Source organism: Haliaeetus albicilla, chromosome 18, assembly GCF_947461875.1.
Source record: "Haliaeetus albicilla chromosome 18, bHalAlb1.1, whole genome shotgun sequence".
NCBI lineage: Eukaryota > Metazoa > Chordata > Aves > Accipitriformes > Accipitridae > Haliaeetus > Haliaeetus albicilla.
The window spans coordinates 29,845,683-29,860,374 of NC_091500.1; the positions used below are offsets into that span (position 1 = coordinate 29,845,683).

At 43.9% G+C, this 14,692-nt stretch overlaps 1 protein-coding gene across 5 annotated transcripts in view; it reads left to right on the forward strand.

The window, feature by feature from the left end:
* LOC104313723 (cyclic AMP-dependent transcription factor ATF-7) overlaps window positions 1-14,692 on the forward strand; it is a 70,349-nt gene that overhangs the window by 13,908 nt on the left and 41,749 nt on the right. For 2 of the 5 annotated variants that reach the window (XM_069806293.1, XM_069806294.1), the window contains exons 2-3: window positions 1,268-1,344; window positions 7,146-7,214. In XM_069806293.1, the coding sequence (XP_069662394.1) occupies window positions 7,167-7,214 (48 nt within the window). In that variant the 5' untranslated portion in view covers window positions 1,268-1,344; window positions 7,146-7,166. The remainder of the gene's footprint in view (window positions 1-1,267; window positions 1,345-7,145; window positions 7,215-14,692) is intronic. The other 3 variants (XM_069806292.1, XM_069806296.1, XM_069806297.1) reach the window with 2 other exon arrangements.

The window sequence follows — 14,692 nt, forward strand, 5'->3', positions numbered from 1 at the left end:
AAATTGAAGTTTTTAAAATGGGTTCCATGAGGTACCAACACATGTCCTGGGGGAAATCCTTTTCAGGAAGGCTGGTCTTTCATTGCTGTTGTTGATGCATGTAATATGTCTAATTCCTTTTAAGGGAGTTAAAATATTACCCCTAGGTGTCTGTCTAGACTAGGATAACGGGCTTAGTTTTTTCTTAATGGGTTAGTTAACATGCTTTGGGACCACTTCAGTTTATGGACTGATATACCAGGGGGAAAGTAGCATATGGGCTGACTTTAGTATCTGCAGGAAGAATTAAACTTTTAAATAAGAGGAAATTTTGATTATCGAGGTAAGAAAAACCAGCTTATCCCCAGACCAGTGTCCCAGTCAAGTTCTTCATCCTAAATAGAGGATCTGATGGGCAGCTCAGTTCATTTGGATGGGAAGGGGAGGTTTCAGCTTTCATTGGATACCTGCAGCCTTTTCCCCTCTAGCTCTTGCTGGAGTACCAAGAGCCTGTTTAGATGGGTAAAATACATATTTTAATTTGACAGCATCATCCTGTCTATATACAAACCTAGGCATCACTTTTAACCCCTCTAGAACTTCATACCTAGATTGTGGTTCATTGCCAAGTTTAAAATTATACCTTTTGTTAGTGTTTAATGTACCTGCCAGCTAATGCCCTTATGCAGGGAGGCGGTAGGGGATTGGGATGAGTAAGGTGTGTGCATGCGTGGATTTTGGTGGAGAAAAGGAATGACAGAGAAACTCAGCAGTAATGGTGGGAAAAGGCAGAACTGTCCTGTTAGACTGGGGAGAATTATGTGCAAGAGAGGGAGGGCCTGGGCTGGGGGAAATGACCTGTCTACTAAAAAGACTCTCAAGTAGAAGGTCATAGACTGGACCCCCTTCCTGCTTCCCATCCCAGCAATTCATTTGCACTCTCTCGTTTCCTGGCAGACTTCTGTGAAAAGTCATAAGGAAGAATAATAGCAAAGCAACTTCCAAAGCGCCCATTTGAAAAGTATGTGGAGCTTTACATCCCTAAAATGGTGGTAGTAGGGGTTTGTGAATCTCCTCCAAATTACAGTATGCTTTGTCGTCACAAAATTGGCAAAGGCTTGTCCAGCTCTGACCGTGGCCTTACACAGCTCTTTGGGAAGACCCTTTTCTTCTGCTTCCATCACTTAGGAGGAGGCACAGAAAACATCACAGCATGTAATCTGCCTGTGCTGGCACTGGTGCTGCAGGCAGAACTCAACACTTCCATCTGTCTGCCTTCCCTTTGCAGGGACTTGCCTAGATTAGGGATCCTCACGGCTACCTTGGATTACAGTCGATCCTGTCTACACCAGGCATTGCAAACAGGTTAGTTAAAACATAGTTCTACATATATTTGATCTAAGGTAATAGGTATATATTTGGAAATGTGGAGAAGGCCGCCTTCTGTTAGGTTTAAACTTTGAGAAGACAAAACGGTTCAAAAGTGGTAAGTAGTCTCTTTGTGTAGCTGTAACAAAGCCTGTAGGTCTCCTAATGCCTGTTACAGGGGCGAATTGCCACCTTCTTCATCGCTCAGAGTAAGCTCTTGTGCCCAGGTTCAGCCCGTGATAGATTTTTCATTTATGAGTCTCCATGGTTCTAAGGGGATTTTGTATGGGTTGAGTTCTGCAGGTGCTAATTTGATATTTTGATTTGTTTGAGGGTTTTCTTTTTTAATTCTCTTGACTCTTCACAAGGGAATTCTTCCAGCAAGTTTCAGGTGGGTCTGCTGACTGAATTATTTATTAAGCAATCTGCAGCATGCTTGGTGTATTGCAAACAAAATTGATGTGGCGTCCGCGCCACCATGTTCACACTCTTGACTCAGATTTTCCAAAGCCTCAAAGTAGATTGTCTCCAATTCTTTCTTCATCAGACCAATAATCATCTCCAAAACAGTGTCTTGTAATTCTTTTGAACTTAATATAAGCCCTCTGCTATCAGTAAGGCCTCAGGCTGCCCAAAATGCTCTCTTGTTAATGGACATTTAAAACATGCTGCCTCATAGCACACACAGCAAAATACTTAACTTTATTACACATCAGCTGTGACTTGATTACTTTTTCCTTTAAAAAATGCATGCGATCCCTCCCAGCTAAGGACCTGAATTCACAAAAGGCTTTGCGCATGAGTTCCTCGTGGAATCAAAACTTTAAATATCTTAAATATCTTTAAATACCCTGCAAATGCCATGCATGGAGCAGTTGAGTAAGTGGAGCCTATGTGGGTATGCATTTAATCTCTAGAAGGTTTGTTTTCTCTAGCTGCAAAGCAATCATAAGTCGGTCACCCAGGACCACAGCACAGGGTAGTGATGGAGCTGGGAACAGGACTCGGGTGAACGTTGCTCTGGCGCTCTGCCTTACTTTGTTTGGAGAAGAGCCCCTCGTCTCTCGGATGCTATCACAACACGTGCCTCCTGTGTCAGCTTCATGTCAGCCCAGCATCCTGGCATGCACAGAACCACTCCACATAATAGTTCTCATTTATCTCCTTGCCAGAAGTAGGAAGAGGCAATATCCCCAACAAATCAAGAACAAGATTAACTTCAGGAAAAAGTCGTCATTGCTCTGTCGGTGCTGACACCCTTGAATAAGCAGTGCTGGAGAAATGGTGAAGTGTGGCTGTTGTCCTCGCTACACTTGTCCGGCTTTGCAAACATTCTCTTGTGATGCTGCAGTTGCTTTGAGACGTTAAAGTTGAGGTTGAAGGTGGGAATGAGATCCACAACAGAGCAGATGCACTCTTGGATGCAAAGCTCATGTTTATTCTGTTTTTCTGCATGCTGTGCGTGCTCCAGAGGAGTTGCTCCTGTTGAGAGTGCTGCTCTATGCAAGCTAGTCTTCAGAAAATTTGTACTCTTAAATACCCTGTACAAACTCCAAGGGGTGCCTGATTATTAGCACAACACACTTGAGACTGCTGCGAAGTGCGGCTTTGGGTTTACTTCTTTTTACAGACAGCCTGTAGGTTATTTGCATCAGCTAATAAGGCAAGAGAGAGAGAAAAACTCATACAGACTTGAGCACAGTCTATTTTGGTTGAAAATGTCTCTTCAGTTTTCCGTGAGACAGCAGCTGCTTGTCAGGTCTGTGCTGACAGAACTTTGAAGCACGCTTCAGTAATCTGTCTGCATTTCTCTGCTTCCCCTTGCTGTTTCCAACATGCTAAAAATCATCAAAACAGTGAAATACTGTCCCGCGGCTGCAGGAAGAGGAATGAGAATGTGTTCCCAGTATCCAATCATCTGCTTATTCTGCCTGTTCTTAAGAATAGAATTTATTGAAGCAATTTATCCTGACTAAATGAGATATAAATCTGAGCACATGTATGTACATACCAGTCATATTCTGTAGTGAATGAGCAGCTAAATCTTTCTTTAAAGAATGAGTGAATCCTCCTGACACTTTGCAAGATCAAGTAAACTGAGGTTTTTGCAGTGTGTTGGTTCCGATTTTTTTTAATAGAGCTGCTTGTTATGCTATCAGAAGTAGCTGGCAGGCAGCCTGAAATGCCATTGGGTTTTTGTTTTGTTTTTTCTGCTCTCCATTTCAGTTAGTGTTATCAAAGCCCCAGGAGTGACAGCTGATCCATTTCTTTAATTTCTCAAATAGCTTTTATATGCATCAGAAGCATAAATATGAGCTAGAGAGACCCCAAAGTTCTTCATATTGGTGAAGGCAGCAGGCCACTTAAGTGACAGCGGTAAGGACAGATCTTTGACCTGTGTTAATTAAAAAAGCATAGGGTTGGCTGCCCTGTGAAATACAGCAGTCTCCCTCCATAATAATTATGCTGCATGTTTAACAGTAAGACTTGTTTGTTGATGGAATAAACACATCCCCAACCTCATCCCACACAACCGAGCTTAAACGTAGGAGGGTGATTTAAACAGTCTTCGAATACTTCCAGCACCAGCCTGACTTTGACAGCAAGGGGCATTACAACTGTCCTTTAAAGTTTTGTGACTTTGCTGCTGTCTCAATACCATAGCTTTTAACTTGGAGCTGCTTAATCACTTGACAATTGCTGAATGCGGTGCTGGACTGGCAGAGGACTTCTGATTTTTGTGGTTAGTTTGAGAACAAACTGTAAAGTCTGATGCCCCAGGCTCCCTTTGTAGAGCAGTTCACCAGCATACCTGGCTGTGAGGACTCGGAGAGGAGCTTTCAGGCTCTCACATGGCCACGCGCTTAGCTTGCTAGCTGTAAGCATGGTCATTCCTGGTGTTAATTACACTGTCAAAGCGCTGTTCAAACATGAACCTGTGAGCCCCCACAAGTGCAAAGTTCTGCCCCTCACTTTGTAGGCAGGTAACCAACTTGTCAAAGCCTGCACAAATCATTGACTAAATAGGGATTAAGAAATTTGGAACTAACGACTCTCACTTCTACCTTCAGCTTGATAGACAACACTGACTGCAGCTCCTGGGAGCCTTGGCCGTGCTGAGAGCTGTGGGACAGATCCTTATCTCTTATCAACAAGGAAGAGAGGCGCAAAGTGAGACTGGTCACAGTCTGACCGTTGGGAGGGGGAAAAACAAGGTCCAGGTTGACCAAGACAGCAATTCTTGACTTTTATTTGGTCTGTATCCTGATAACCATAGTCTTACCTGCCACCATACTGCAGAGGTGATGGTAAAATAGCAGTCATCGAGTTTCCTTTGTGTCTGATCTGATTTCTCTTGTTATTTTCTTACAGAAAGAATAGTAATTAGTAGGCTGCCCTCTGCTAGGAGTGGGTGATGGACTAAGCACTGTCTCTTGACTCATTCAGAGCTGTAGCTTTTTGTGCAGCTAAGTGGAAGGTTTAGGTGCAATATTTTTGGACCTTGACTGAAGGTGATAAAAAGTGTTTAATGAGTTTTGTGCTTCTCTTCTTTGCAGTATCAGGGAGTTGATCTGAGCAGTGGTTTGCTATTACAAGAAGGTTTGACCTCTTCATCCCTCCTTGCTAGAGGCTGCTTTTGCATGTTAAAACTTCCTGAGGAAGCCTGGGCTTCTCTGTGCCTCCAGAGCAGGTCATGACAGCGGCTCGTATGTCCACTGTTAGGATGCAGCAGGTGCATGTAAGTCAGCTACTTCAGGGCCTGAAGGAGATTCCTCTTGGAGGAGGATCAGGTGGAGGTGAGATCCCATTTGTTTAGCAGGCAAGAACAATGGGTCAGTATTTTGGTTTCTCAAGTTCCCAGTTTGAAGCTTTGTTAGAAGTTCAGGAGGATGGTACGAAGAGTCCTATCTTTTTAATGTGTCCTCATTCAGACTCATCTTGGTGTCATCTGTACCCGTGTCACCTCAAGGCTAGTCTTCGCCAGGGTTTAATCTTCCTAGTGAAGACATAGAGCTGCTGTTGTCTCCTGCCACACCACTCTCCAGTTCTGCAAGCCCCATGTCACTTCTGTGTGCTTTTCTGGGGGGCTGCTGTGGTGGGTGGATGTTCCTGGCCATCTTTATTGCCTTTATTATTACGCTTGTCCTATGCGAGGGAGCGTTTTGGCTGCTTGCCTGTTCCATTTGTGAGAGGGCTATTTATCCTTTGCGAGTTCTTGTTTGCATAGGCCCTGGAGTTTTGCTTAATAAATCCAAACATAGTCTAGTGTTGTGGACTTCTCTCCCCTTTTTGTGGGAGAAGAACTGGCAGCTACTTTCTCATAGCTTTTGGTTGTTGCTATTGTGTGGTGCGGCTGAGCCACGCTCAGGGAGGGGAATTCCACCTCTTGTAGCCACCCATTTTAGCTGCACACTGCCCTAGCACATGTTAATAGAAAAATAATCTTTTTTTCATATTAAGCAATAATTGATTTCTGTGTCTTTTGCTTTTATTGAAAAGGGGACTGTTTTCTGTAGCACATGCATTCACCCTCTGCTGCTATGTTGCATTCTTGGAGCACTTTCTCATATAGCTCCTAAAAATAACAACTCTCCCCACCCTCTCACTGCTGCTCAGTGTGTGTGTGTGTGCGTGCGTGTATTAATGGTTAGAAATGCAAAAAGCTAACTAAAAGAGCCTGTGTCTTCGTGAATGCATTTTGGCTGCGTTCTGGTTTCATTTCTGCTCTTGGCTTTAGCAGGCTGACATGAGTCTCTGAAGCCAAGTGCTGAACTTGGAGTAAGAGATGCTGGAAGCAACATGAACAGCCAGAACATGTTCGCACAGTAAACCCCCTGAAGAGATAGCATTTGCTTTATTATAGCTTTTTAAAATCCTGCTATAAAAATATCAGTGGGTGGAGGGAACCATTATTTCTTGAATTTGAGGTGGTGGGGGTTACTTTATTTACTCTTATTTTTTATTAATAAGAATAGCTTCACTTGTAGCATAATAGGACTGAGTGTTTTGTTATCCTTGGCTATAATCTGTGATAAACTACCCCTGCCATCAGCCTTGTAGTTTACCCACTAGGGAGCCAGATTATTGCCTTGTAAAACGGAGCACCACTCCTATAATCCCTTAATTAATTAAATGACAAATTTTAGTTCTCTCCCATTGAAAATATAACTTGTACATAGAGAGGACTTGGATTTATTTGATCGCTTCTTGCTTGCACTTTTCTTTTTTTTTTCCTGTAGATTGTCACTGTCTTTGCTTATGTGTCTGTACTTTCTACTGTAAATACTAAGGGAGGGTGAAGCAGGCTGTGCCCTTCCTCGACACCCTCCATCGGGGGGGATGTTTCGTAGGTCTTTGCTGCACCGGCCAGTCCTTTCCAAGAGATGAGTGTTGTCCCCATCTTGCAGGTGGTGACACTGAGATGCAGAAAGTCCCTTGATCCTCTGGAGAATTGGTGGTGGGCCTTGGTGGGAGCACAAGTGTGGAAAACTCCTGTCCCTTTCCTACCCATTAGCCCATACTGTCTCACTTTGTCACAGTTACCAGTGAGCTCTTCTAGCTGTGATGCAGCGCTTTCTCTTCATACGTGAAAAATTGACTGGGCCCTCCAAAGTCTTATTTAAACTTGGGTTGGATTAATTTCTCTTCCCTGATCGTGTCTGGGGCACAAAGAGATCCTCCTTCCCTGTGAGCGTGGCGTTGATTAATTACAGCCCTGCAAAGGGCAGCTTCTGCTCTTGATATTTTTAATTTTTTTAGCTTATTTAACAATTTCCTCTTCTCTCCTCTCTCCTCAGCTTAGCTCAGCTGCATGAAATATGGGAGACGACAGGCCGTTTGTGTGCAATGCCCCTGGCTGTGGACAGGTACGTTTACAGTATACTTTATTGTGAATGTGTCGTTGTGAATCAAAGTGGCTGTTTTATCACTGAGGCAAAGAGTTTAAAGCCGGTGTTTTACGTGATCACTGGAGGTAATCAGATCAGAGGATTTGCAGTGTGTAAATCCAGGTTATGAGCAAGTGCAGGCACTCCAAAGTAATGAAATCTGCCTTGCTTTGTGGCGTATTGTTATTCTGCTGGTGTTTTCCATGAGACCCACGCAGCCCAGAGAAAACATGCTGATCTCTTGTTAATGTTTTCTGATAACATTGCTCATCTTCTTTCAAGGCTATTTAACCAAAGGACAGATACTCGTTCTCTGTCGGGATGAGTTAGCTGCTGTAGCATATTCTGTAAAGCAGCTGAGAATGTGACAGTCGATGGTTTGTGTTACGTGAACCCCAAACTGCTGTAGTCTATTTTGGGCATGCAAAAAAAAAAAAAAAACACCAAAAAAAACCAACACCCAAACCATTGTGAATTTTTCCTCCATGGACAGCATGCTAGAGTTGGCTATGGCCTTGCAAAACTTTTGCTCGCTTTCCTAGGGCAAACGATTATTGCTTTGAATGAGTCACATCCCCTTTTCAGTCATACAACCTTTCTCGTAGGCTCACCTGCCTGGGAAGGCACCTTTCCGTTGCATTTTGCTTGGTTCTGCAATAAAGATAGTGCTTTCCCAAAGCCAAGCTTAGGGTTTCTCTGGCACTCGGTGGCACAGTGTCTTGGCGACTCACATGCTGCATTAATGGGAGGAACAGGGGAATTGTGCAATTACTGCTGGGGCTATTTGAATGGGAGCTATTAGAAACTGGGGCTTCTGTGGAAGTACAGCCCTGTGCAGAGTCCAGGGAGAACTGGGATTGTCTGTTCTGAAGTGTTTGAACCTCAAAATGCTAAGATGCCTTTTCTAGGGGAAGGGGTGGGGTAGAACTGTGGCTTTTAATTAGATATTTAGTGAAGTGCACACACTTTGTTTTCCTGGCTGCAACCGTTGGATGTCGGGTTGCCAAACTATTATGGCTGTGACGCGTTTGGGAGCTCTAACCGATCCCAGGGTACTCCCCCTCTCCCATCTCCCCCCCCAATTCTTCAGTGTATTTAATATCTTAATGCCACTTGTGGGTCTCTCAATTGCAATTAAAGATAATTCTGCATCCCCAGGGCATGTCCTCTGAGACTGCATGTGAATTCTGTGACGCATTTATTTTTATAGCACAGAAATGGGTCAAAAATCTCATCTGGTAACTCTTGGGGACTGGGGCTCTTTAAAAACACACAGTTAGGACTTCTCAGTTTTTTGATCATTCTAGCACTAGTCTCATCTGAAGCATTTTCTATCCACTTGCAGGTGATCTTCCTTTTTTTTTTTTTTGTAGGCTGCTTTTTATCTTGAACTTCTTTGCCTGTGAAATTGTGCAAGTCATTTATAAAATGTATTAGCTGTATTTGAGCACTTAATGATGTGAGGACTTCAATCATACAACCTTAAAATCGGATTCAAACAAGCAATTAAGGCAAACAACAATGTATTTAAATTTAATCTCCCACAATCTCCCACAAATGACATATAAAGGTGGTTGCTTCCTCCTTTCGCTGTTCCAGACTGCTGCTTATGGGTAATTCTGACAATTCTTCATGTTAATATTGAAATGTTAGAATCCGGGTAATTCATACCGGTATGATTCATTGTGATCTAACCTGACCTCGTGCACAGTTTCCTAGAACGTCCTTCAATACCTGTTCAAACCAGAGCATGTATTAAATAATGATGATCCAAGCTTGATTTAAAATATTTCCAGTGATGGAAAATTCACCACAGCCCTTGGTTAAGTTGTTCTAATAGTTAATTGCTCTCACTGGTGAGGAAAAATTATGCCTTATTTCCAGTCTAAACCTGTTCAGCTGCAGCTTCCAGGCTGTGGATCTTGTTAATTTTTGTTTGTTAAACAGAAGATCCTTCCTATCAAATTTCTGATGTCTGTAGGTGTTTGCTGACTGATCAAGTCATCCCTTAACAGTCCTTCAGACTAACTAAATACGTGGAGCTCTGAGTCTCTCCCTGTAAGTCCTAATGTCTTACATGCATTTTTTGTCCTGTATTCTGTACATCAGCTTCACGTTGAAGGTTTTTAAGAGCCTTTACAAATTCTGCTCACCGCTAATGCGCAGCAGTACTGCTGTGGAAGCACAGTGGTTCCCAAGAGCTGTACAGACGGCTGTGGAACGATCATCAGCTAAAATGAATGTTCGATGAGTTGTGCTTCCTGGGGCAAGTGGAGTAAAATTGGATCATTGCATGAGCTGGACAGGATAACACAATTGGTAGCTTTGAATATAAAAAATAAATCCGAATTTGAAGTTGGGAGGCTGGTGGTGGCCAGCAGCTGTCGGCAGGGCTCGACCTCTGAAGCGTGTGCTGCATTGTTTCCCCAGCAACTTGTGCTGCCTTTTGGCACTAAACCCTGACCCTTGACAAGCCACTGTGGATCATCCCATCAGAAATGGCTTCTTCGTGTGGACTCGTGTTAGTGAAGCCTTAATAAGGGTCAGAGGGGACTGCACCTATCTCGGTTCATTCCCTCATTCCCAAAGATCAAGACCCTTGTCTTCAAACACAGGGAACAAAAAGGGGCAGTCATCTCTGTGTGATCTGCTTCAGAAACATCCTGACCTTCCCACAAGTGCTGAGGGCCTATGGCTCCCATCAGAGTCTGTATGATCCAGAGTTTTGAGCTTTCTCTAAGGTAATCACCCAGGCACACAAATGCACGCCTAAGTGGTGCTGTGTTACTGCTTATAGCATGGGAGGCTTTTTCCCAGCTCAAAAGCAAGCCAAACTGTGGCTGGCACTGGAGAAGGGAGACTTGCTTGCAGGATTCAGCCTTTTTTCCTGATTCTCTAAGACCTTTGGGTGCATTTTGCTTAGGAAAAAAGCCATTTTGAATGGGAGGGTGTCGGTGACTGTTGAGCCTCCTGGGTTATCAGGGTCAACATTTTTGGGATAACGCCTGGCACGCTGGGTCCTTTCACCACCATGGCTCCAGCATCTCTGTTCCTTTCTCATTTCTAAACCTTTGATCCCGTGCCCGATCCATTGGTGTGTTTTTATCCTTGCAGACTCCTGCTCTTTTGGGTGTTCCCCTGTTTGAGGAGTGCACTTAGGTTTTGGTGGGCTGCTCCTGCTGCACAGGAACAGGCTGCTTTGGTCCTGAGCAAGATGGGATGGGCTTCTGGATTTCACTGTCAGTTGGGGCAGTGGGCATGGGGACAAATCGCCTGGTCCTTTTCCGCTTGCTAAAATTAGTGATCTGCCTCTTGCAAATGCTGCGTTGAGACATGCAGTAGCATGGGAGGTCACGGGAGAAGGAGAAGGTACAGCAGAGCCAAACTAATTTGAACAGGAGACTGGAGACAATTACTGTGAAGCTAGTGGTGATTTCCCCCATTTAGTTTAAAGGGAAAAAAAAAGTTATTTTGCTTCCTGGTGTAATTTCTTTGAACCATTAGCTGCCTCTTTCCCTCTGTAGCTGGTACCAGCCCCGTCTTTTATGCTGTATGCCCCGTTGTCCTCCTTTTCCTTCACTGTTTCTATGTAGAAAAAGGCTGTAAAGCTAACTTTTCAGGGAAGTGAGGAGGGGGAAGAGGGAATGGCCACCGAAAATAGATAAGCAGATCTTGCTGTACCCCCCATATCATCACAGCTAGTGGGCTTTCAGTGGGTATGTAAACATGTTTTGGTTGCTAGGTCTTTAATGGTTGTTATTTTTGGATCCTGTACGCGATCACTTCCCAACAGTGAGTCTGCTGTGACACAGCTGACTTCTAAATGTGCCACATATATACTGCTTTTAAAAAAGATTCTTCTCAAGGTCATTTATCTGGTTTCTTCTCTAAGAGGACAGGTGACGCATTTTTCCCTGACCCCCTTCCCCCTGGCCCCCTCTGCACAGAGGGACAAGAGCTATTCTCCAGCAGGGACGTGGCCCTCCCATGCCGCTGTCTGAAGGCAAGAAGGGAGGTAGAGGCAGGCCCCTGCCTCCAAAATGTCTGCAGAGGATGTAGAGCAGTGCCTCAAGTAAGGCTTTCATTGAATCTGTTAAGTGAAACTAATCTGGGGGTGGTGTGCGCTGCTAATCATTATTAAAATCTTCTAATCCCATTTAAAACATACTGAGTGATGAAAGGCAGCCTTAGTGCAACCAAGTGTTAGCTGTAAACTTCAGCATTGCCATTAAAGTTGAAAGGTATTAACTAAGTCTATATAATGAGACAGCTCTGACTCATTAACACAGGGTAATTAAAACTTCGGCCATCCTGTCTAAGGCATCTAGAGCAAAGGTCTGGAAGGAAGGAGGGGGCTTCGGATGCTCTGGTGCTGCTTGATTACCGTGAGCTAGTGATGGCAGAGGGAAGTTGCTCAAAGTCTGGCTGTATATCCTCCCTTATAAAACTGTTAGACCCTTCTCAGGGTGCCTGATGGGTGATTTGAGGAGGCAAGCTGGCAGTGTGAAATGTAGATTGGTGGATAGAGGTGCCTCTCCAACAGTTGTGCTGCTTCTGCTCTTCTCCTGAAGGCTTCAGGAACGCTGGTTGCTTAAGGCTTTATGAAGTGTCATAATGGAGGAACATCTTTATTAATAAAACTGTTTGGTCCACTCCTGTTGCCCAAACTAATGGAGGAGCCATAATATTGAATGTATTCTACTGGGACCAGGACTTACCCTAGCCCCTGCCTCCCCACTCCACACCATTTCACTTTTTATAAGTGACACAAATCATCACTCAGGCCCTAATTCCAGTACTACAGTTATACAGGCCATTTCCTCAAACAATCGTTTGCTTTTTTAAACCCACCCTTAATTTAACAATTTATTCCCCTTAAACTCATGCCACTGAGGTGATGCTCGTGCAGTGTCCGAGAAATGTGAAGCCCAGAACTTTCACGAGGCCAGAAAATGATTTTTCTTCTTTGTGGTTTATTGTATCCTCTTATCTTGTCATATAATAGAAATAATGTTTATGGCATTGAGGCCTCAGCATCACTTGGCATTTAACCAACCTCAAAAGCAGTTTATTGCTTTGTATACTCTGCTGCCATGACCATTATCCCTTAAATCTCTATTGCTTTGTAATATACGAGGCAACAAATGGCTTCTGCGATTGGTTAAATGTGGAACTGAAGCTAAGGTGTGTTTTGTAGCTTGTATAATCCAAATGAATATAGATTATTCTTTTTATATGAGTCCTGGTGTAGAGAGGAAAAAATGGCCCTCTTCTCTTTCCAAGAAGCAGTGAGCTCTTCTTGTCACAGTTCAAACTTTCGAGTTGCCCAGGACATGCACAGTCCCTTGGCCTCTTGGAGGTTTGTTGTGGGATTTCCAGCCATGGAGTTACTGCTGTCAGCAGCCTGAGCTGTGATTTGTACCGGTGTATCTCCATCCCAGTTTCAGGTAGGGACCAGCTCCACCAGTGTGAGGAAGGAGTCTTGTCCCTGTCTCTGCAGGTCTGTCAGTGGCTGAATGTCCTCAGTGGAAACAGATCGTTCAAGACAAGCTATTGTGATTAAGAGAGGCAGAATAATATAGTGAAGCAAGCAGACAGGCGTGTAGAGCAGTCCAGAGGTGGGAAGAAGAAAGTGCCCATGCCCATTTACTTTACAACAAAGCGTCTTTCTTTTGCGATAATTTCAAAGGTTTGCTTTGTTACCGTCCTTCTTTCCTTCCAGTTATGGCGTGAAGCAAAAGGTAAGAAAATATTCCCTGTCTCGAAGCTGCCGGGAGCCTCCTTTACTTATCTGAGAAAATCCAAAGGGATGTCTCAGCCCTGCTGGAGCTTGCTGCCAGCCCTTGCCAGGACCACGCATGCGCAGGACACGAATGTGTTCGGTTTGAATATGAGCATATACAGAAAGAAATACTTGTGTGTTGATTTAACAGCCTCCTTAGAGTCTGCCTCCTGAGACTTTGTTCCTGAAGCTTATGAAGGGAAGCCAGACAAACTGCCTAAGAAATTCAGAGAGTTAAAATTGAATCTTTGAGAAACTTCAGCCCAATTGGCTACCTGCTGTTAGAGCAAACAGGAATTTAAATGGTTATTAAGCAGAGTTATGACACCCTGTCCTCCAGTAGAAATTGTTACTGTCCTGGCACGAAAACTGAGTGGGACTGGACTTGGACACAGGCGTAGGGTGTTTTTCCTAAAGAATTCAGACTCCTAACACCCACTGATTTAATGAGGTAGGAGCCGTTATGTCTTTGGAAATCGGAGGCTTATTAATCAGGAGAATGGCTTCTGTGGAGCAGGGTGGATAATGCTAATCGCCAAAGCTGGATAGGGCTGGTGAGGGTGGCAAGCAAGAGCAGGACTTGCAACTGCCCCTTCCAGGGTTATGTGGCACGATCGACATCAGGTCTCGGCTCCAGGGGCCCCCAGGTGACGTGGACACCACGATGTCGTGGGGCTGGATGCCGTGTGTCACCAGGGGACCCAAGCAAAGGGCTGGATCACACGGGAAGCAGATCCCATCCGCCTGCGAGCCCTTGCAGGTGGCCCCAGGCAGCACAAGACTTCACCTGCATGCACAAAAGGGTTGGGGTCAAGCTGCAGCTGATGCCCCCAGCTACCAATCAAATATTAAAATGAAAAATTGTGGATGTTAATGATGGATCGAGAATAAAATCTTCTGAGCTTTCTGTTATGCTTGGGCACAGATACCCCTTGTCTGTAGTTAGCATGCAAAGTCACGTATATGTTGTGTCCCTACTGCACCCAAGTGATTTGAAGAGCTGAGCCATAAACTAGAGTTTCTTTTCTGTTTTTTAAATTGAAGGAAACGTCTGAAGCTCTGTGGCAAGGAATTCCTAGCTGTATACGCCTGCTTGCTTCACATCTGCAGCTTTTTATTTGAAGCTGCCACAGCTGAAATAAAATTCAACAGAGAAACATCTTGGTTAAAGGTCTTCTATTATTTTACAGGAATGCAGGTTTCCAGAGTTAATTATTTATTTCAAATTAAGGCCTTTACAGCTGCAGTACCTGTACATCAAGCACAAAATGGCAGATGCTACACAAATCTCCAAGCGTTTACAGTATGTAATGGGTCCGTGTAAAAGTAGTGGTTGGTTATAGTAACTCTTGAGGTAGTTAGCATCAAAAGAAGTGAATTAATTTGAATTGTAACTCATGTATTGTCAGCAGAGTAAAATGATATCTCCCACCTCTTGCTGAAGGTATTTTTGGAGGTGGGGAGGGGAAAGCTAATTTTGAATAATAATAAGCTTGAGAAGGCATCTGAAACCAGTAAACGTTTATTTTTTACACTCCTATAACTTAAAAACGGCCAAACCAATTTAAACCAAATTGGATAATAAAAAATATTGCTCCTAGGCTGAGCCCCTGTATGCCAAGTTCCAGCCTAGAATGAATTTTTATGACCAAATTATAAACCCCCTAGAAATGAA